Source organism: Cyprinus carpio, chromosome B7 (assembly GCF_018340385.1).
Source record: "Cyprinus carpio isolate SPL01 chromosome B7, ASM1834038v1, whole genome shotgun sequence".
NCBI lineage: Eukaryota > Metazoa > Chordata > Actinopteri > Cypriniformes > Cyprinidae > Cyprinus > Cyprinus carpio.
The window spans coordinates 43,774,004-43,798,395 of NC_056603.1; the positions used below are offsets into that span (position 1 = coordinate 43,774,004).

The 24,392-nt window shown below is 36.9% G+C and overlaps 1 protein-coding gene across 1 annotated transcript; it reads left to right on the forward strand.

Moving 5' to 3' along the window:
• Positions 1 to 3,247: 3,247 nt before the first annotated feature.
• Positions 3,248 to 17,907, forward strand: LOC109044837 (uncharacterized protein DDB_G0280205-like). Its single transcript, XM_042728795.1, has 11 exons — positions 3,248 to 3,423; positions 8,028 to 8,336; positions 8,422 to 8,736; positions 8,822 to 8,890; positions 10,756 to 10,824; positions 11,162 to 11,251; positions 11,364 to 11,411; positions 15,983 to 16,075; positions 16,357 to 16,385; positions 16,633 to 16,701; positions 16,862 to 17,907. Exons 1-11 carry the CDS (start codon positions 3,363 to 3,365, stop codon positions 16,934 to 16,936), a joined length of 1,227 nt encoding a protein of 408 aa, XP_042584729.1. The 5' UTR covers positions 3,248 to 3,362; the 3' UTR covers positions 16,937 to 17,907.
• Positions 17,908 to 24,392: the final 6,485 nt, after the last annotated feature.

Here is a 24,392-nt window from a genome sequence, read left to right on the forward strand (position 1 = left end):
GTATTGAATGCTGATGAAAAGTCTGCAAATAAAATGCGAGCATGTGTTTTAAAACCCTCCAGGTGTATATACAGATAATTTGAAAGCACTACAATGGCATCGTCCGTCCCCCTCCCAAGTCTGTAAGCAAATTGTAGAGGGTCAAAAGCATGTCTACAGGAATTCATGATGTGTGTTTTAATGATCTGCTCAAGTGATTTAACTAAAAGAGAGGTGAGGGCAATAGGCCTGTAATCCTTGGATGAGGATGGATGGGAGACTTTGGGAAGGGGGTTCACAACTGCTGTTTTCCAAAGCAGTGGAACCATCTGGGTGTCTATTGAACGTTGGAAGAGGGAACAGAAAATACCACTTAATTGGGCTGCATAGTACTTCAGCACTCTGCCTCCAATGTTATCCGGCCCCGGGCTTTTTCGTACGCAAGTCCTCTCAAACACTCGCTGGTCCATCTCCTTCTTGATAATCAAAGTGCTCTCCATCCCAGCATCGTCCATCACAATCTGTTGCCAGGCAGAGATATTATCATTATCATTTATTTCAAAACAGGTAAAATGTTCATTTAAGTTGTTGGCCAAAACAAGGGATGCTGCATCATCCATGAAGTCAATTTTTTTCCCTGTCTTGAAGCGGGCATTGGCCATCAACTTTAAATCCAGTCCATGCAGCCCTTGAATTCCCTGCAGCCAGGGTACTCTGTATCTTGTCCTTGTACTGACACCTGGCCTTATAGATCTCCTTATTTACCTTCCTTTGCATATCTTTTCTGTTCTGTAAGCTTCCTGAAGCAAAGACTCTCTTTTTCTCATTTAGTATGTCCTTTAGTTCTTTCGTCACCAACGGTTTATTATTTGGGTACACCTTGATGATTTTAGTTGGAATGACCGCACTCACACAGAAGTCTATGTAGCCCTAGATAGCATCTGTCTGTTCGTGCAAGTCAGCTGAAGAGTCCTCGAAAATGGTCCAGTTTGTACACTCCAGGCATCCTTTCAACGTCTTTATACTGTCCTCATCCCACACCTGAATCTGCTTTTCCACAGGCTTAACCCTTTTCAAAACCTGTTTATAAGTGGGTCTTAGTAGGACAGCGTTGTGATCTGAGCCACCCAGGGGGGCCCTGGCACTAGATGAGTATGCCTTGGGGATGGAGCCATAGCATAAATCGATAATTTTATCTTTTCGTGTTGGACAGGTGACATACTGTGAATAGGTAGACAGAGTTTTTTTTGAGGGTACAGTTATTAAAGTCCCCCATTATAAACTTGGGCGCATCTGGTGAGATTTTATCCAATTCTTGGGTGATATTAAAAATAATGTCTGCTGCATTGTTTATGTCTGCTCTTGGGTGTATATAGACAACAGTCAGAAATATTTGTGGGAATTCACGGGGAAGATACGAGGGGTGCATTGAAACTGATGAAAGTTCAATATCTTCAGTGCAAATCTTTTTTCTTACCACAGTTGTTTTGCACCATCTGTCATTTATCATGATGCACACGCCCCCTCCGTGTTCCTTGCCTGTAGCCATGCTGCATCGATCCAAACGTACTAAACTAAATCCTTCAGGACAAACTTCGGAGTCTGGCACAGTATCATTAACCAAGTTTCAGAGAAGGCTAAGATACAGGCTTCCCTATATTCATGCAGGTAATGAGTGTTTACTCGCAACTCGTCTGCTTTTCTTTTTAGCGATTGGACGTTAGAGATAATGGCACTTTTGTTTTCCTCGTTTCCTCGTTTGTATTACATCGTTATGATTCCAATAGCCTGTGTAGGCGCTCAGTTTTAAGAGAAAGTCTCTGTTGTAGCGTGCATGTGCCTCCGCATTGCTGGCTGGTTCACTTGCCACGCTGATGACAAACAGTATCGACCCAACTATTAAAGCCAGCTCCCATACGCGACTCATAGTGACTATAATAATGGTCTGTTAGACAGTACAGCTAATGATGGTTTATACTGATAAAGATTACAATGATCGCAACAAACAACTAATCAAACAAACAAAAAGACGAGACAGACCGACTGTACTGCTGGTCGCCACTATGCAGCGCCCTCCTATGTTACTGTGTTACTGTGTTACTTTGTGTTACTTTTTGCTTGCAATCTGTATGTGAGTACTATTACAGTATCTCCGCCATCTGTGATGAAATCGGCCGTGTTTTCTCTGCATTAGCTCTGTTTTGAACTTACTGTCTGAATACATTCGCTTTCTGGATCCTTGGACTTTCCAGGAGTTTACAGGTTGATCTGATCGCAAAAACCTGCTTCTTTTCATTTTTATAAGGTATTGTTTTTGTTAAAGTTTACTGATTAAAATCAGTAATTAATTATGATTTTACTACTCTGCACGCTCCCTGACATGCTCTTGTGGCCCCACTTTGAAAACCGCTGGTAGACCGACTCAGCTTGCAGTCATTCACGTGATTTGTTGAGATGAGTGTTGGTTTATATAGTTTCATTTCTAATCGCTCAGACACTGACGCTTTGACTGTAAGTACTGGCAACATGTCAGAAGTGCCGGTACAATAAAGACTAAAATATAGAAGTGCTGGTAACCGGTGAATAACGGCCAACTTCAAGCACTGGTATGTAACTCTACAGAGAACTAACAACACACAATGACACAAACACTTTTTTAACATCATGCAGAGAATCATGCTTAGGGGTACTTGACAAATCTGACAGAGTGGTAATTGCAATTGGTCAATTTGGTTAATTAAATTAAAATTTGGTTTAACTTCTGTTAACTAAAAATGCTGAACGAATCATACGTGATCATGGACTGAAAAGATAGAGAGTTGAAAGCCATGCAGTCGTTCACTTAAAGAAAGAATAGAATCTGTGTTCTCACACTCTGTAGAAACGTGGTTCTAAACCTCAACAGTAAGTACACAGCTCTGAGAATAATAGTATTAGTAAACTACATTATTAAAAAAATAAAATAAATAAATAGACAAAAGATTGCTGATTGTAAAAACTGTTATAGAGTGGATCTCACATCTGATATACATTTATTATTATAAATACAAGATATGAATATATATTGAGAGTAAATTTACATTTCAGTCATTCAACACTCTTCTCCAGAGCGACAAACTGCTTTATTTTTATTTTTTATTTTTTTGTTTGTTTGCTTTTTATACATGAGGCTTCATTATAATCAGATGTTTCATACATTTTTTTTTTTCAGACAGAATTTTCAGCTGTGAGGTACTTACTAGTACTTTCAGATCAGTATAGTGTGAGGACAAAATGGTCAGTTGGTGAGATCAGAGGAAGTTAACACCCACAGGGTGAGCTGATGGTGTTAAAAGGAAGAGCTGTAATTATAGAGTGAAAAGAAAGACTGACAGAAACAGAAAATGGCTGATAAGCGTCACATGTGTCTGCTGGGACTGATCATACTCTTTGCACTTCTCACAGGTAAAGAATACTGTTTATGACCTATAATACACTATACAAGATCTGTAAAATGTGAACCATTTCAAAAATAATTTAATTTGAGATTGTGTATGTCAGAGGTTCTCAGCTCTGGCCCACGAGGTCCAAGTTCTTGCAGAGTTTCGCTCCAATCTTGATAAAACGGTAACTTTCTAGTAATCCTGAAGACCTTGATCAGCTTGTTCAGGTGTGTTTGATTAGTGTCGGAGCTAAGCTCTGCAGGAAGGTGGACGTCTTGTTGAGTTTTTTTTTGTTTGTGTTTGAGTTACACTCTGAAATTTGGTGCAAGTTTGTGCAGTTGGGTGTTTAAGATATTAATGTCCATTTTCCACAAGTTGATATGATTCTTTAGGGTCTTAATGAAATTTCTGTCACATAGTTTGGTTAAAATTTCTCAATGGTAGTATAAAACAACACCGTTTTTATCCTGTCAAAAACAGCTCCGTCTACAGCAAGCCGTTTTATTGCACACCACTTAATCCCTCTGGGGTCGACAAATGCGGATACACGTATTGTGGCATCTTCTCCTAGTAACACTGAAAAGAACTTAAACACAGTCATGTACATACATGCTATTTACATATTACTGTAGCTCAGTTTGTACTGAATATAGTGTTTTCAGACTTTAGCCATGTATACGTTTATAAGCAACTGAAAAAAGCACAAAAGTCAGGGCATGTCAAAACCCCCTTAGACCCCAGAGGGTTAAATGCAAATGAGCTCTGCTGACCCCTCCCCTCTCTTTCTGAGCCGCTCTCTGAGAGATGGTAAACTTTAGCCACATTCATCGTGAAACTTGGTAACTAGCACATTATTAGGAAAGACACATTTTGCAAAAATTCATTAAAAACCTTATACTCGCTTCTTCTGGAGGGGAAGCTATCACGAATGAATTGTGCAAACATAGACACATTTATGTATATTGGGGACGCATTCCCTACAAAATCAAAGTTAATCCACTGTGTCTTCAGCGGCTCAGATGTCCGGAGTAAATGACGACTGCTATGTTCATTATTACATCCAACAACAGCACATCTCATTCTTGTCTACATCTGCTCCGGCGGTGAAACAATGCGGACTGATGACGGTCACTCAGGGCCAGTGTTGCCAACTTCTTTCAATGGAAAGTAGCTAAAGCAAGTTTGAAAAGTCACTAAATGTCTCTAGATGACATCATACGCTAATTAGCATATTCATGGCTTCCTTGCGTAATATCGCCTTTTACATTTATTTGCCTATCTGCACTCACATAATGTATTTTATTTTAGCCAAATTCTCAATAAAACTGTTTTCATTCATATAATTTACTGTTTCTGTTGTCAGTCAACGGGATAAATATGAAATAGTGACTGAGATGTGGCCCTTTAAGACTACATAACCAGATCTCCCTTCCAAGATGTTAATCTGTACAAAAATCCTGATTTAAAAAAAGATTGCGATTAAAAAAATGGCATTCTGAGAGTATCTTGTTCCAGGGGTTCTAAGACTCTGTAAAATAGCACATGCAGCAGCTCTCCAACCAAAGTCACTTGATCCTGAAAGAAGTCTTTGTATAATTAAAAGTTTATACAAAGCTCTTTGTAGCTCTAAAAGTTTCCCAGAAGTATTTAAAAGTGTCTTTAAAATTTGTATTGTTAAACAAAGCGCTATTGAAATGCCAGTAAGCACTACTTGGTTTAATTGAATTTATAATAAAAGAACAGCACACCATACTATGATTAGAAAAACTAAGAGGGACAATAAAACACTTGCTAAAAATACCACATTGATCTTTAAAACTGTAAAACCTATCCAACCCAGCTCAAGATAGAGCATTGTCACGGGTACAAGACCATGTATATTGTCTTAGATTGCCATCAAAAAGTCTGCCCTTTATAATTGCTTCAACATCATAAGAAACGGGCTTAAAGCTTAAAAAAACCAACAAAAAAAAAAAACAGCAGCTCCTCCACTAACACTCAGCAGTGTCAGCAGCCACAAAAACTTCCCCTCACGCTCAGAGAAACTAAACTCAGCACACACACTCTCCAGACTCACTCAGCAAACACTCAGCGGACACAAGCTGATGATAGAGACGGACAGACACAGAAAAACAGAGATTGTGTTCACACTGTGATCTGAATCAGATGGAAACGGAGCTGCACTTGCTCCAAATACACAGATATACGGACAGTGTTCTGTGATAAAATACAGCAGATCCATCAGACATTTAAAACTCTTTCAAACCAGGAGAAACTGCTGTATCTGTTAGAACACGAGAACTGCTGTGTGTTTGCTGCTCAATATGTGTCTGTCTGTCACCATAGAATAGAAAACACTCAATCTGCCCTGATCTGATGTTTCCAGCACATGCAGATTATATTATGCCATATTACTCTATTATATTATTTAGATGTGTATTTTGCTTCTGTACATCTGTCTATTCCCTTATCTTTATTTATTTCTAGTTTACATACTTGCATACATTAGTAATTAATAATAATAATCTGCACAGTTATATTTTATAACAAAATAAGTGAAAGAAAAAATTATATTTCTCAATTGCACAAATCCTTCATTAGAACATTAGAATAAAACACTTAAGAGATTTCAAAAAAAAGTTTTTTTTTTTTTTTTTTTTTTTTTCATGTCATCACATAGTTTGGAGCATAAGAAACAAATGGTAAAAAAATAATAATAATAATAAAAAAATTAAAGGTGTTTTATTCATATGCTATGCTATGTCCTCTGTAGTGGAAACTAGGACTCAGTTGTTTAAAAAAAATGACATGAAATTATATGTATAGGCAAAAACAATGAGATTTTTTTTTTTTTTTTTTTTTTTTTTTCAATCATCAATACATTTTTGGGTTTCAGGATTATTATTATTTTTTTATTTTTTTTTATACCAAAATTTGTATAAAGATGATTCTCAACTATGTCATGAAAGATATAATGGAATGAATTGATACCCCATTTTACTTTGTGCAATCTGTGGGTAAAATGGCCATAAATTAATATTCCCATTCAATGCAATGTTTCTATACACTGTATCTAACATATTAATGTGTTCTCGGAGCAACATTTAATGAAAAAAGAAGTGTAATAATTGGAGTAATAATTGGCAACATTTAAATAATATTATCTAATATTTCATAGGAATATTGATGTATAATTTATTTCCATATTCACTTGTTGTGTCCCGATAAACATGATTTAAGTCCTGATGTCCTCTACAGTGGAATCAATGCTCTGTTCTGTAACAGAAAGTCTTTTTTTTTTTTTTTTTTGAAACCCCATAACATTTTGACATAACGTCTGAGATGTTGGTTTATGAAATACAATTTGAAAAGTAGTCCGATTTAAATTATAAATTGTTGCAAAGCACAATATTATGGTGAAATTAGATCTCGTGTTTGAGTTAAAACTGAATTATTGTTGTATAAGCACAGCAAGCATCATAGCAAAAAGGCTGACAAACTTAAGAGTTATACCCACCAATTAACATTAGCCCTTCATTCATGACACGGATACCGTAATAATCATACAGAGAGAACATAGCTGCATACCTTTATCTTTTGCTCGTTTCTCCTCTTCTTTTCTTTTTTTCTAAATTGGACACCTGATGGCTTTGACCTTTTCCTGTCCATCTCTGTGTTTATTTGGCTCTCGACAATCAACAGATTTCTCATCCCCCCCAACACTGTCCCTCACGACCAGAAGTCAAGACTAAACCACTTCACCTTGGTGACCACATAATCGTTCTGTATTACCTGTTTTTATCAGCCATTTCACACAATTCAGCAAAAAAACCAACCTGTGCAGGAACTATAGGCCTGTATTTATAATATTATGAATGAAATGTGCGTTATTTGGAAGAAAAGTCGAGGTGTGACTCCGTTCCATTTGGGAGAGACCCAGAGGTGAACTGTCCCCCGCGCCGAGCCCCGCTCCCCTTTCCCTTCACACACAGCTTCTGTGCACAGCTATGACTGCGCGCGCATTTTCGGTCTCTCTCTCTCTCTCTCTCTCTCTCTCTCTCTCTCTCTCTCTCTCTCTCTCTCTCTCTCTCTCTCTCTCTCTCTCTCTCGGCATTCGCATCACTTTTGTATGAGGCTTTTTTTTTGTCTTTATGATTTTAAGTGTACTGCCTTAATGTTTTAATGTTTGTATTGTTTAATAATAATAATAATAAGACTGTATAAAAGGCTTTAACTTATCGTTGGTTCTTTTGTCACGTGACGTGACAGCATTGCTAGAGAAATTAATTTACTAAACTATTTAATCTTCCAAAAATCTTAAGGCTGTTAAAACTGTTTAATCTTTTTAATTTATTATGTTAAAGCTTTCGTTTGGTATTATTTATTTGACCCCTTTAATGTTTGTATCTTTATCATTATAGGGTGGTTGTGAACACATTCATGTTCAAACAACTTGTAAAAGTGCATCTCACATCTGATGAACCCTTTAATGTTTTTATAAAGTGAACTAAACTGCTGTAAGATATTCAACACCAGTTTACTCTGCATTGTTAATTTTCTGCTTAAAACAGAACAAAAGAGTAAATATATTAGAGTAAGAGTAAATATAAATGTTTTAATATGTAGGTATCAGTGGAGTGGATGAGACTACAGTGTTCAGCAGTTCTGGTGAAAATGTCCGTCTGTCCTGTAATAATGCTCTTCCTGACTGCAAATCAACTGTATGGATCTATAGCAGACATTCAGAGACAGTTGAACTGATTGCTGGAGGAATAAAGACTGACACAGAGAGACATGAGAGACTGAGTCTGGACTCTGACTGCTCTCTGAACATCAAGAAAGTCACAAAAGAAGATTGTGGACTTTACTCCTGCAGACAATATGTGAATAAACAACAAGGAACTGATGCATATGTTTATCTCCATGTTCTTCATGGTCAGTGTTTGTGTGAATATTATGATTATATGTTGAATTAAACAGTAATATTGTCATGTAATCTCTGTCTGATTTTCTGTTTCAGTCTCTTCATCATCCTCACAGTCTGAGATCAGATCAGGCAGCTCTGTGACTCTCTCCTGTCAGTTATATTATAATTATGATCTGTTCACTTGTGATTCTTTGGTTGGTTTTGAGGGACTTGAGGTGATCTGGGTGAATCAGGCTGGTGTGAATCTGCAGACAGACTCCAGATTTCAGATATCATTCTCCTCAGAACAGTGTCTCAGCTCTCTGACTACAACACTCCTGAATGAAGATCACAACAGAGAGTGGAGATGTCAGGTTAAACACAGAAATCAACTGAAGACCTCAGCCACATATACTGTCAAGTATCAGAGTAAATGATTTATATTAACAATTAATCATCAGTAATTTAAATCTGATCGTAGTCTATGACGTATCTGAACATTCATCTTTTACAGCTCCAACCGAAACAAAGACACCGTCTCCAGTCACCATCTCTAAATCACCTGCAGCTCCTACACAACCAGGTACATAATCAGCTGTTAAGATCAATGTTTACTGTTACCTGAAGACCTCCGTCACATATAATGTCAAGTATCCAAGTAAACATGATCGTAGTCTATTATCAGGGGCATGGTGGGATGTTTTAGATTGAGGGTGCTGAATGCGCGGGGGGAGGGGGGTGGATGGGATGGTTGGGTTCGCGCAATAGAGCTAAGTGTAAATAGCAGTATTTTTTTGTGATATGCTATTAGCTAGATTCTATTTATACTAAAATAGCAGGTTATTCTGCTAATTACTTGTTGCAAATAATGGCAAATATATGCACCTCAGCATTGTAATACATTATAAAACATTATGCAGTAATAACATTGATTTATTTCAAATAAATGATTTGATTTAGTTCAAAATATTAAATGGATGCCACCTTATTTGGACAAAAGCACTAGACCTACCCGTTTGTATAGAGTCTATGGACCTACCCTAACCCTACCCAATACTTTATTTTCAACTTTTGGATTATTTCCTTAATTTATATATATATATATATATATATATATATATATATATATATATATATATATATATATATATATATATATATATATATATATACATATATATATATATACAGTACAGGTCAAAAGTTTGGAAACATTACTATTTTTAATGTTTTTGAAAGAAGTCTCTTCTGCTCATCAAGCCTGCATTTATTTGATCAAAAACACAGAAAACAAATGTAATATTGTGATATATTATTACAATTTAAAATAACTGATTTTCAATTTATTATACTTTAAATTATCATTTATTTCTGTGATACAAAGCTGAATTTTTAGGATCATTATCACATGATCCTTTAGAAATCATTCTAATATGATGATTCATTATCAAAGTTGGAAACAGTTCTGCTGCTTAATATTTTGTCAGAACATGTGGTACTTTTTTAGGATACTTTGATGAATAAAAAAAAAAAAAAAAAAAGCCATGTTTTTAAAATATAAATATTTTGTAATAACAATATACACTACTGGTCAGTAATTTGGGGTCAGTAATTTTTTTTCTTTCTTTTTTAAATAAAATCAATACTTTTATTCAGCAAGGATGTGTTAAATTGATAAAAAGTGATAGTTACGAAGATTTATATTATTAGAAAATATTTTAATTTTTTATTTTGAATAAATGCAGTTCTTTTTAACCTTTTATTCATCAAATATATTAGACAGCAGAACTGTTTCCAACACTCATAATAAATCAGAATATTAGAATGATTTCTAAATGATCATGTGATAGACTGGATGTTACATGGGACACTGAAGGCTGGAGTAATGATGCTGAAAATTCAGCTTTGCATCACAGGAGTAAATTATTTTTTAAAGTATATTCAAATAGAAAACTATTTTTTTCTGTATTTTTGATCAAATAAATGCAGGCTTGATGAGCAGAAGAGACTTCTTTCAAAAACATTAAAAATAGTAATGTTTCCAAACTTTTGACCTGTACTGTATGTATGTGACTTCTTTCAAAAACATTAAAAATAGTAATGTTTCCAAACTTTTGTTTTGTACTGTATGTATGTAAAACAAACAATTTTTTTGATGTGATTTGAAATTTGAAAGGGAGAAAAAAGTTCGCCATAAGGCAGATTTGAACCTGGGTTGATCGCGTCAAAATGAACATGACCCACGTTTTATCATCTACACCACTGACTTTGATTTCTGAAGACCGTCTTTTATAATGTTGACTATTCCAGTCACACGTTGGTGGGTGAAGCTGGTGTCTCTGCCAGCAAGGCGACCTATTTGCGCTTAGTGTAAATAGACACTCCGATTTTTTTATTATTATTCCCGCGCCTATGTCTATGACCTATCTGAACATTCATCTTTTACAGCTCCAACCGAAACAAAGACACCGTCTCCAGTCACCATCTCTAAATCACCTGCAGCTCCTACACAACCAGGTACATAATCAGCTGTTAAGATCAATGTTTACTGTTACCTGAAGACCTCCGTCAGATACACTGACATGTGTTCAGATAACAAACTACATTTCTTTAATCAGTTTCAGAAGAATCTCTGATACAGAGACATGACGTGCTGAATAATAATGTCATTGATTCACGAGCAACTGAAGGTTTATTGGCAGATCACTGTTTTACTCTCATATAATAGAGGCAAAAATAACTCTGTAAATGCTGATAAATGAACACAAACTGTATGTCATGTGAGGTTTGATTAAGTATGACGATGTTATTAATGTTCAACAATATGATGCATCTGAACATTCATCTTCTGCAGCTTCAGTCGATTCAACACTGATTCCAGTCAGCAGCTCAAACTCTGAGAAGAAATCAAGTCAAACTACAGCAGCAGCTTCTACAAAACAAGGTTCATGATCACAGACACACATCATCAGTCCATGAACAATGAAGCCAAACAGAGCTAAGATGTATTTTATAAAATATGATGCATCAGAACTAAAATCCTCAACTTTATACAGAGACACAGACTACACACACCCCTGAGACTACTTCAGCTACACAGCAAGGTATTTCTATGTGTCTTACTCATTTTAGTGGTTTAATGTGATTGGTATCCACTTAACTGAAGAAAGCTTATCTTGTTTAATTTGTAGACTTCAAACACTTGTTTTCTCTTTCACAAAAAGCAGTCAATGTGAAAGCTAGTTCTAGTGCTTGTTATCTCTCCTTATTTAAGTTTGGTGTTGAATGTGTTCAGGAGGGGAGATTTCCGCTTGGGTTTTGTTTGGGGTTATTTTGTGTTTGGTTTCTTTCTTATTTTGTAAGTATCGTTTTCGATTTGTGTTCTCGAATACATTGTTACGATAAAACTGCCAAAAACCTTCTATCAAAACCCAGTCTAATTATTCACATTTTAAATAAAAGATTAATTAGTAATTTGGTTTTCACTGCGTCCTCCTTTTTGTCATGACTTGAGCCGGTTGTGACAAATGTGGGGGCTCGTCCTTAAAGTTTGAGTATTTTTGTATAAGAATTTAACTTTGTTAATTTGTTGATAATTCTGTTGATTATATAATATTGGTTATTTGTTGAAACGTTTTGGAGGGCTGCAGTGAATTATGTATATTTGTTTACTTTTGTTTTTGTAAACATTTGTGCAGAGAATTGAATTTGGTCAGTAAGCTATTTTTATACATTTAATGGGTAATAATTTTGGACTGCTTTTCCCTGGTTAGGAATGAGAGGGTATCCTTAATTGGATGCTCTGTTTGTTATTTTTATTTATTTATTTATTTTTGTATGGTGAAAGTGGTTAGAGCAATAGCTCGGGAACAAGTCCGTGTTTTGTAATGGCGACTAGTCAGTTGGCTGTTGTTGCAAACATTGGTTTATAGTGTGTCTCATTTGGCATTTGAACAGCAAAAAGAACTGTTGTTAATTGAAGCTGTGACTAAGGAGAAAGTATTAGAAGCACAAAGTTGTCTCGAATTATCTAAGGTTCAGTTGCAACCACAACAATTGGACCTTGAATGTTATCGTTTGGATTTGATAAAAGACGGAAGAATTTCAGCCACAAATAGGTCAGGAAGTGAGCATGATTTGCGTAAATTTGATGTTGTGAGTAATTTGAGACTGATTCCAAAATTTGATGGAAAAAGATGTGGAACGTTTTTTTTTATTATTATTATTATTATTATTATTATTATTATTATTATTATTATTATTATTATTATTATTTGAACGTGTTGCTGAGACAAGAAATTGGCAAGATGACGAACGTACTTTGATGTTGCAATGTATTTTTACGGGCAGGGCTCAAGAAGCATATTCTTCTCTTAGTAGAAGATGCAGCAAATTATCAGACTGTAAAGACTGCCATTTTAAAAGTCTATGATTTAGTTCCAGAGGCATACAGGCAAAAATTCAGTTCTTGGAGAAAAGGTGAGAAACAGACACGTCTTGTTTCTATGCGACATGTCTATGTACTTTAATCGCTGATGTATGGCTTCTGAGATCGAAACACTTGATGATTTAAAGGATTTGATTGTGCTTGAACAATTCAAAAATTGTGTTTCTGATCATGTAGTGACTTACATAAGTGAAGAAAAATCTCTCACTGTTTACGAAGCAGCTGTTTCAGCAGATGAATTTTTGTTAATTCATAAAACTTCGGCCAGTAATAAGATGTATGGAGTTAACCTAGTCGAACGAACTGTGGTGTAAATCCGCTCAGCCTGGTAATTTTCATCATGAATTTGTTGGAGGACAAGATGATGATAATGTAATTATTGTCATACATTTGGTCATTGGAAAAATGAGAGAAACGTCCAAAACCAACTCAAAATTTCTGCCTGCGAAACCTGTTGCTTTGGCTGTTTCGGCCGTATATCATTCTCATGAGCAAAAATTTTGCGCACCCTGTGGTCCGACATTTAATCCTTTTGTTACTGAAGGTTATGTCAGATTGCTCGGGAGATTACTGACAAATGTGACCGTCCAAAGGAGACAAGTACTTTGGAAATTCCTTCAATTTTGTCAGTATTGTGTAATGATTTGGTGATGGAACAGAAGGGGGATTTAACCCTAAATGAACTCTTTGATCGGGTTGTTCCATGTGAAACGATTGCCAACCGTCCTTTGGGTTATTACTTAGATGAAGGTGTATTGGTTCGAAAATGGGTACCGCATGGAGATTTTGCAATCGGAGATCTGCGAAAAATGTCTTGAAAGCACTTACTGTGTTTATTTCTATCTTTTGAATACCACAGGTTATTTAATCTGACCAAGGTAGTAATTTTACATCTAATGTGTTTGGTCAAATATTAAAACAACTTCACATTAAACACAATCTTTCCAGTGCTTACCATGCACAGAGCCAGGGAGCTCTGGAAAGATTTCACCAAACACTGAAGTCTTTACTACGATCGTACTGTACTCAGATGGGGAAAGACTGGGAAGCTGGTTTACACTGGATGCTGATGGCTGCTCGTGAGGCTTCACAGGAGAGTACAGGTTTTAGTCCTAACAAGCTTGTTTTTGGTAACGATATACGAGGTCCTTTGGATGTTTTAGCTGATGACTGGAAAAAATCTGATCCGCCAAAGAATATTCTGACTTATGTTAGCGATTTTTTGAGCGAAAATTTGAGGTTTGTCAAATGGCAAAAGCACGTTTAGGTAAGGCTCAGGACTGAATGAAGCGCTTCTTTGATCGTTGTGCAGAAGTCTGTTCGTTTCAACAAGGTGATCACGTACTTGCATTGTTGCCTATTGTAGGATCGCCTTTTCAGGTTAAATTCGTTGGACCTTACACCGCTGCTCGTCAAGTATCAGATCTTAATTATTTGATCAAAACTTCAGATTGAAATAAGAAGACCAGAATGTCACACAAACTTGCTAAAACCCTTTTATGCATGTAGGGAGGTTAATAAAACTTTTACTGATACTGACATGAAATAAATGAATAGGTCTGATATAAAGATTAAACTTGTCCTTTTGATGAAAACTTGTGGAGTTGCTGATGTAACTCCATCTGAAGATGAGTTTTATCCTGGTGATTCGGTTCTGCAAGCCGTTTGCAAAACTCAGAGGCTCTTAAATCGTTATGTGATTGGCTCGATTATTTGGTGGATGAGCAACGTACTGATTTGATTAATTTTAATTACGGAGTACGTTTCGCTGTTTTCAGATTTTCCATCATATACCCATTTAATCGAGCACGATATTGATGTCAGGGATTCCGTTCCTATTCGTCAGTGTTATTATCGTGTTTCAGCAAATAAGAAAAAACATCTAGATGTTGAAATTGACTACATGCTTAAAAACGGTATTGCTGAACCCTCATTTTCTAACTGGCATCTGCGTCACTGTTGGTGAGTAAATATGATGGCTCCTTTCGATTCTGCACGGATTATCGAAAGATAAATGCTGTTACCGATCCCGACTCTTTTCCTTTACCTCGAATTGAGGATTGCATTGATCAGGTGGGAAGTGCAAAATTTGTGACCAAGTTTGACCTTTTGAAAGGTTATTGGCAAGTACTCCTAACTGCAAGGGCGAGGGAAATATCTGCCTTTATTACACCTTCTGGATTATTTTCTTATAAAGTAATGAGTTTCGGTTTGCAGAACGCGCCCGCCACCTTTCAGCGATTTAATGAATCGTGTCATATCTGGTTTGAATGGCTATGCGGTATATTTAGACGATGTGGTAGTTTATAGCCACCCATGGGACGAGCATTTACAGCATATTCGGGGTTTGTTGGATCGCTTTGTTGCAGCTAATTTGACTGTAAATCTATCAAAGTGTGAGTTTGCAAAAGCCACCGTTACTTACCTTGGTAAGATTGTGGGTCAAGGTCGGGTGCGTCCGGTCCGTGGGAAAGTAAACATCATTGATAATTATCCTACTCCAACTACCAAAAAGGAATTAATGTGTTTTTTGGGTATTGTAGGATTTTACTGTTGTTTCTGTCGGAATTTCTATGTGGTGGCTGCGCCTTTAACAAATTTGTCATGAATGAGACTTTGGTTCTTTTAGTTTCAAGACGTAACTATTAAAATCATAGTGAGCACTTAGTAATCTTTCTATGTTACATAGCACCTCAACGGAGTTTTACATTGATATGGAGCTGCTGCAAACTAGCAGCTGAAATAAATCAAATTCAGTACTGCAAAGGGAATGTCTGTAAGGTTTATTTTGTGTTCATGCATTAAAATATAATTGTTGAAGATGGTGAATCTGAATTAAAACTCCTTCCTCTATAAAATCAGCAAAAGCACTGATGCCAGTTTCTGTATGTTTGTGAGTGATTTCAGTGGTTTTATTCACATTCTGGGGTTCTTCTAGAATCGGTCTCTAAATATAAACTGATGTCTCTGTGGAGATGTTAGAACAGCTGATCACAGCTTTGACTTCATGTCATGTCTCTTGTTCATCACCAATCCACCAATCCATAATTCTTTAATCATGTCAACGAGACGTCAAGTCTCCAAACAATCCAAAACAATCATGTTACTCATGATTTTATTTATCTGTCAGTAGTAGTTGTTTTTATATCTTTGATTTCAAAGACAGTAATATACAGTAGATGTTGTGCTGTTGTTTTCATCTGAATCTGAATGTGTCTCTCTATATAGTCTCTCTCTCAGTGATCTGGATTGCTGTTGCTGCTGCATTGGCTGTTCTGATTACTGCTGTTATTCTTTGGGTGATTCGCAGAAAAAGAGCTGGTGTGTATTCAGAGTTTACAGACATTACAACAGACAAGAGTTTAAAAATATCTGACTTAAAGTATTTAGAGATAGGCATCAGTTTCAGTTTCATCACAGAAATTTGCTGAGATGTGATGTTAAATATGTGATGTGATCAAATGTTTGTCTTGAGTGAACAGTAATCTACAAACTAACAAGAAAATGTATTATCTGCATTAGAATTCTTCTAGACTTTTATAATTCATCGTTTGCATTCTTTTTGTTGGTGAGTTATCATAAATATTCCCATTATTTTTCAGATAAGAGAAAAGGGACTAATGACTCTGTGGTAAGTATCATAATATCAATGACTCATGGTTGATACATTAGCTAGCTATTATTTTGTCTATAATCACTGCTCCAGGGCAGACTGTCTCAGTTATGTGTGTACTTTTATTAGTCAGGTTAGATAAATGCATCAGCTGAATAAAAAGTTAGTATATTTACTGTTTCTTTTTAAATGTCACATATATCAATAAATATAATGGAAGCAACTGATGCAATCATAACTTCACCATGTTTCTATTAATGTTTAGGAGCAGAAAGATGATGTGACTTATACTGAGGTTGTCACACACTGCAAAATCAGAGCCAAAAAGAACAAGGTGAGTAAAAACTTCCCTGTTCTTCTGTCGATGTCCACTATTGCCATCCTTCTCTTAACAGTTTGTACACAAGTTTTATTCTTAGGCTCTAACATCATGCTGTAATATTTGTGGGTTAACACTTGCGTCTTGTTTGACAATATTTGTGATGTTCATGCAGGTTCATGATGATGATAAAGTGACTTATTCTTCTATCAGAGGAGCAACAGTTAGACCTCAGGATGACTGGAGTTAACTTGCATTTGTAAACAAGAACCATCAGTAATAAGTTAAACGGTCATTAATTATACAAATACCTCCTAATATCAAACATAGAGGAATATGAACCTTATATTATTGACTCCTAAGGGTTTCATTCAGTCCCATTGTAAATGCTGTCTCTCACATTTTAACAAACAGTCCCAAGTGGTGATTTGATTGTAATGTTTTGGTCAGCTTGGGATGTTTATTTAAAAGTAACTGTCTGCTTGTTGAATTAATGTTAGTGCCTTTATTAATACTTCTGGATTGTGCATCAACTTCTATGCTTGTACAAATAAAATAAAAGACAGTTTCCCTCTTAGATCATTCTCATTAAATCATCTGTTTTCTTGAGAGATTACTGCAGACTAGTTAGCTGTCAGCTTGCGCTAATTATGAAAACAGAAAGAGTTATGTGATGATTTAAATGTTTATCACAATAAGACACAAATGATAATGTGGTGTTTGAGCAGCTGCTTTCAGTAACACTTGTAATATCAGATTTTATTTGCCAGTAATGTAAAACATGAAGCAGCCTGTCATGTCAAATGTATATTTACAGTGAATTATTCCTGTGCAGATTTGGTAGACATCATACAGAAACCTCTTGATTGTATGTGTTCAAACTTTAAGGATACAGTGGACTTTTTGCAAAACTATTTCTGTTAGTGAGCAGATTGTGCCTGTGAGGGACTTAATTGTCAGTGGTTTTTCATTGTAAATATGTTGCAGCGTAACTGTTTTAACATCCTCTTTTAAACTATTTCTGTGCTTGAGGTATTTGTGAGTAATGCAGAAGCTTAATTTAACAGCTGTAAGAGCTGAGAGTTAGTTTTGAAGAAACAGAAGAAGTCATTTTATGATTTAATGGTTCTATTGACTATTGTTTAAAGGGGTCATATGATGCGATTTTCAGATTTTCCTTTCTCTTTGAAATGTTACAAGCTCTTGGTGAATAAAGATCTATAAAGTTGCAAAGACTAAAGTCTCAAATCCAAAGAGATATTCTTTATGAAAGTTAACACTCGTCCACACACCCCTGAAATGGCTCATTCTAACACACCCCCACATCTCTACATCACTATGTGGAAAGATTTACATAACGCCGCCCACATGTTCATGCAAAGAAAGAAGGCGTACTTTTTATTCTCGTTGTAGTATTGTTGTTGCCGCTGCCGTCATGTCGTATAGATGCTGTGTGTTTCACTGAGAAAGCAAAACTACTTTGGCCTTCCTAAAGAGGACGATATCTGCTTTGTCATGCCTGGGGCTGATCCGTGCTGGTTGCTGACGAAATACATCAACTTTGCACTGTGGATCGCCGAATCAGCTTTCACCGTCGATGAAGTGGAGTCCAGCCCGGAGTCACATGTGGTTGCTGCAAGACCAAGCCGCAAGCCCCTGCTTATATCACGTTTATAATGGGTTTTATGTTTATGTCTCGTCACTCCGGCTGGACAGGGCATCACAATATGTTAAGAGGCGTAATATTTCCGTCACACGCTTGAGGCATTCGGCCAATCACAACGCGCTGGATAGCTGGCCAATCACAGCACACCTCACTTTTCCGATCAATGAGCTTTGTAAAAATCGAAGGCGGGGCATAGAGGAGAAACAATAATGTACAGTATGTGGAAAATAATGTGGTTTTTTTTTAACCTTAAACCACATAAACACATTTCATTACACCAAATACATTATTTATACATTTGTATAAAATAATAATTTATACAATAAATTATCATTATTATTATTATAAAAAAATATTATTATTATTATTATTATTATTATTATAAAATAATGTATAAATAATGTACATATTTATTAATACATATGATGCTGCTTTTTAGTTATATTATTATTATTTTAATTATATTAACCCTTTAAATATTTGAAAATATATGCTTTGCCAAATGATTGGGATAATTTTAATAATAAATTAATTACACACACACACACACACACACACACACATATATATATGAGAGAGATAGATTTTTGACTGACTAAAAAGAATCAACTAATCACACAATTAGTTGTCAATTCATTATCAGTGTTGTGGGATCACTGCTGAATAATGCAAACAAAAGGAACTCTGTCAAAGACCGAGACTGAGTCTGAAATCATCACCTAAACCCTGAGGGGACAGTCATTCGAAGTGGAGTCTGAAACCATTATCAAATACACTTATTATATCCCACAATGCAATGCACAAATGAGTGTAGTTGTTAGAATAAATCTTTAAAAATAAATAAAATAAATAATTTACAAGCAAGCAAGCAAGCAAAAAAAAAAAAAAAAAAAAAAAAACACTTTAAATTTTAGATTAAAGCAGTAATTAATAGGTCCTATAAACACACACGCGCGCACACACACACACACAATCATTTTAAAGCGGTAATCCTTTCCAGTTTGGTTTTGTACATAGTTCCTTTTAACATTATTTAAAGTAATGTACATGCCAAGAAATTATATTCAAATGAGATCATATACAAACAGAAGAGAAATTAGCAGTACGCAAAAACAAATTACGCAACCAATAACACGAATCATGTATATAACAAATATAACAATAATCCTGATCTACACTTTAATTTAATCCACACAACAATTAAAGTATAAAATTTAGCACTTACAGACATATATTTCCAAGGTTTAAACGATGAAATCAATAACCCATAGGAACCGTATGCACGTTCTTCTCGACTGCATTCACTGAGAGAAACCGAAAGTAAATGGCAAATAAAGTGTAGAACCTTAAATGTCCAGTAGGAGGCAGAAAAGAAACACTGCTAGACATAAGCAACGGCACACTCCCTGCCTGGTATAATAAATTATTATACCACTATTGATCCTTCTGTGACTTCCCAGGCAGGAGTAGTACTACTTCATGTTTGGTTCTCGACAGGCTCCAATGAAATTCATTTCTCTGTCGGATCTGAGATGTTTGAATGGTCCGCAAACTGCCAAGAACCATCTGAGGGCATTAATGAAACTTGAGGTTGACATGGACTCAATGACTTCCAGATGGACAGCCCTTGTACTTAAGCAAGAGAAAATCAACCTTAAGCAATCCATCTTTTACTTTCAGCGCTGCCCCCCCCCAGTGCGGCGTGATAATACGTTCCATGGCTCAAAAACTTCTAGACCCACATGAGTGAATGGAGCACCTACTTTCACTCTGTCCATAGGTAAATCTGACATTCTCTGTTCTTCGAGTCTACCTCTTAACTTCCTACAGAAAACGCACTGATGAATCACACGGTTGAATAGTTTAGTTCCTTTTACAATCCAGAGACCTGCTGAACGTACTGCACCGGCAGTTAGATGTCGTCCTTGATGTGCCACTCGATCATGGTAGTATCTGACCAACAACGTGGCTACATGTTGACTTGCTGGAATTATAAGTGGGAATTTCTCCTGTTCAGACAGTTCTGCTGATCGTAAGCGACCTCTCACTCGAATCAGTCCTTCGCTGTCTACAAAGGGAGATAGTCTCTTCAGAGCACTTCGCTGTGAGATTTCTTCACCTTTCTCTAAACTCTTGAGTTCATCTTTATAGTCCTCTTGCTGCACACATTTAATGATAAAAGCTTTTGCTTGTGTGCTCAGACTGGATACATTGTTTGCAACAATGCCAGCCTTTGCAATCCCCTGTATTTCTGTCTTGGGAAAATGATTTTGCAACATGGACAAGCATGGCTATACTTCTTACAATGGATCTCCACTCAGAGAAGCGCTCGAATCTGTGTGATCCTAGAGACTGTTCTGTCGTCTGCGTGGCCAAGGTTACCACCTGTGGGTGAATGTCCTGATCCTTCTCTGGCTCTACAAGCTCAAACGATTCATTTTCAGGAGTGTCCCCGAGAATAGGCTGATGGAGGAATCCTGGACCATAGAACCAATTAGTCTGAGGTAGGATAGCTGCTGGAATGAATCTGGTACCGAGATCTGCCGGATTCAGGTCTGAATCAATGTGATGCCACTGTTTTGGTTTTGAGGAACGTCTGATTTGCGCCACTCGATTAGCAACATACACATAGTATCATCGGGATGTGTTGTAGATGTATCCTAAAACGATTCTACTGTCAGTATAGAACTTTACTGCAGTTAGATCCACATCCAGGTCTTCTTTAATCAGTCCTGCCAGCTTGACAGCAAGAACTGCCACACACAACTCTAGGTGTGGCACTGTGTGAGCAGGGTATGGTGCCAACTTTGATTTGGCCATAACAAACCCAGTGTGACACTGACCGTCTGTAGTTACGACCCTGAGGTAGGCAACCGCTGTTATGGCTAATGTAGAAGCATCAGCAAAAATGATTACCTCTCTCTTAGAAGTTTAGGACATAGAGACTGGAACATAGGGTCTGTGTATCTGGACTTCCTTGAGATCTGCTAATGAATCTGTCCATGCTTTCCACTGGGATTCTTTATCAGCTGGGAGTGGCATGTCCCAGTCAAACTGCTCTGACAACAGCTCTCTTACTAAGGCCTTACCCTAAGGTGGTATTTTGTCAGCCATTGGCTTGAGATGAGAGAAGAATTGTGCTATTCCAGGTGTAGGAATTTTGTCGCAATCTTCTGGCAACATATTGCATTCTAAGAGTGTGGGAAGGGACACTTGAGTTTTCCCATCCAGTGAACTAACAATGAAATTGTCTGCTCTTCTTCCCATTGTCTTTGTTGTAACTGCACATGTATGAAGAGTATAGGTAAAATAATCTCCATTGATCCCAAACAGCTCAAAAAAGTCAGACTTTGCTAGAGACCGGTTACTCTGGTCATCCAGAACTACATACATCCTCTTAGCCTTTTCAGGGGAGTTAGATGGGTAAACATCAACCAAACAGATTTTTGAGCATGATCTAGGTCTGGGAGCTTTGCCACAGATTTCTGTGCACTTAGAAGTAACCTCAGCTGATACATCACCTTCAGGCTCCCCGCCTTGCTCTTGCTGTGTTACTGGAGATTCCACTGCCCATGGAGCAGACCCTGGGTGCATTGCAGAGACATGGCGATCACTGTTACACTCTCTACATTTAACAGCTGCCGCACATTCCTTTGCTATATGTTTAGTGGAACTGCAACACCTGAAGCAGATAGACTGTTCTTTGAGGTATGTTTTTCTTTCATCCAGGGGCTTTCCTTTAAAACCACGGCACTTTGACAATGGATGTGGCTTATTGTGAACTGGACATTGTTTACCAGGATCTGAAGGGTGGTTGGCTTTAGAACTTGGAAAATGTGGTTAGCACTTCAGTTTTCCTCACTGACACAGGTATTTTGTTGCTGACCCTTGAAAATTTCTCATGTTTTGGAAATGCAACATGATAATCCTCTTTATACTTAGCACCATGAGTGATCCATCTTTTCTGCAAATCAAAGGGTAGTTTCTCAATGATGGGATTGACTCCCCTTGCTGTGTCAAGAATTGCTAAACCAGGTAAATGTCCGACTGATGTTCCAATTCCATAAGCATGTCTCCTAACTCTTTGAGTCTTTGTCCATCCCTGTTAGAAATCTTTGGAAACTCTTCCAGTTTTCTCAACAGCGCATTCTCAATTACTTCTGGGCAACCATAACACTCTTCCAATCGCTGCCAAAGCATACAGACACCTGCTATAGGAAAGTGTGCATGAACCGATCTGATCAGTTTGGCTTGCATGGATGACTCTGGGCCGAGCCATTTTGTGAGAAGGTCGAGCTATGCATACAGACTTCTTCTATAGTTTTTTGTGACATCTTGAACAGAGGATTTCCATGACCAGTAGTTCTCATGGTGATCATCGAACTTCACAAGACCAGAACTCACCATCTCTTTTCTTACCATGTTGTTTGTTAAATCAGATGTATATGGTAGGCTAACCATGGGAGCTTTAATGCTGGGAGCTGGGGATGTTTGAAAAGTGGAGAGATGTCCATGATCTCTCTGGTTATCCATTGTCTCCTGTTTTATTTTTAATTCCTCCATTCCATAAGATGGATATACACGTGGAGATGTTACTGTAGCTTCACACAGAAGGGGTTCAGCATTCCTTAAGGGTGACTGTAGAATCGGAGTACCAGAAAACTGCTGCTGATGTTGTTCCACTGCATGCTTCTGAACATGCTCCTTAGTACGCAGAGTGCGAACTGAGTGTGTCTCATGGTCCAATTCAGCTTTCCCTCCTCAATGTCAGCTGCTGCTTCATAAATTGCCGCTTCAGTGGACGCTGCAGTTGCTTCTTTTTGAGTTTGTAGCAAGAATAGATCTGCTTCTGCTTCTGCTTTTTTCCTCATCATAGCTGCTTCTCTTTCTGCATAAGATGCTGTAGCTCAAGCTGCTTCTGCTTTAGCTCTCGCCTGAGTCCCTGCCATACTGGCTGATGACCGACTTGATCTTTGTGATGACTTTAAGCTTGTGATCTAATCTCAAAGGCTTGAGAGGTATCTTTCTCATTACTGTGTGACTCCATACTTGATGTTGAAGAGATGTGCAATGCAATGTAACAATGGCTGTGTGATTCTGCTGTCTTAACCCGCTGTGTCAATGTCTTTTTACTATTCTGTTCTGACCAATTACGTTGCTTGAGCAAAGGCTTAATGCTGTGTTCACACCAAACGCGAATAGAGCGTCAAATTCGCGTCTACCGCGTCTAGTTTGCTGCTTGAACATTTTAAGATCATTCGCACATGAAATTCACTTGATTCGCGCGTGAAATTAACTTCACAACAGACGCGAATTCGCGTCTTGGGGGGCTTCTGCCAGCTGAGTTGACACAGCATTTTCAAGCACCATTTTTATTTGGATAATTTTCAAAATATTACGGTTATCGTGTCATGAAATATAGGTTTAAAAGTATTTCAGGCGAGAATGTAGTTTTTTTAAACTCAAATAAGCAGTTTATTTATAAAGACAGCGTCTATAAAATGTGTTTCGCCGATTTCGGAGATGAGCTCCATGCGATCAGCGGGAACTCAGTGATCATGTATCCGCCGAGAGCAGCCTCACCTCGGCTAGACCTTCTGACATTTGCCGCTGGTTCTGATGTCTCTTCAGTGGTTCAAGATAAAATATAATTCGTTTGGGGTAAATCTTATCTTTGGCCTTTACTCAATTAATCTATTAATATGTTTTTTATATATATACAGGTCCTTCTCAAAAAATTAGCATATTGTGAAAATGTTCATTATTTTCCATAATGTAATGATAAAAATTAAACTTTCATATATTTTAGATTCATTGCACACCAACTGAAATATTTCAGGTCTTTTATTGTATTTAATACTGATGATTTTGGCATACAGCTCATGAAAACCCAAAATTCCTATCTCAAAAAATTAGCATATTTCATCCGACCAGTAAAAGAAAAGTGTGTTTTTAATACAAATTGAAACATTTTAAGAAAAGTCAGTCAACCTTCAAATAATTATGTTCAGTTATGCACTCAATACTTGGTCGGGAATCC

Excerpts from the sequence above, each read along its gene's own strand:
- LOC109044837 (XM_042728795.1), top strand. The coding sequence starts at position 3,363 with ATGGCTGATAAGCGTCACATGTGTCTGCTGGGACTGATCATACTCTTT. Across the intron at positions 3,424-8,027 it reads ACTCTTTGCACTTCTCACAG|GTATCAGTGGAGTGGATGAG; the intron begins GTAAAGAATACT and ends TTTAATATGTAG. Across the intron at positions 8,891-10,755 it reads TGCAGCTCCTACACAACCAG|CTCCAACCGAAACAAAGACA; the intron begins GTACATAATCAG and ends CATCTTTTACAG.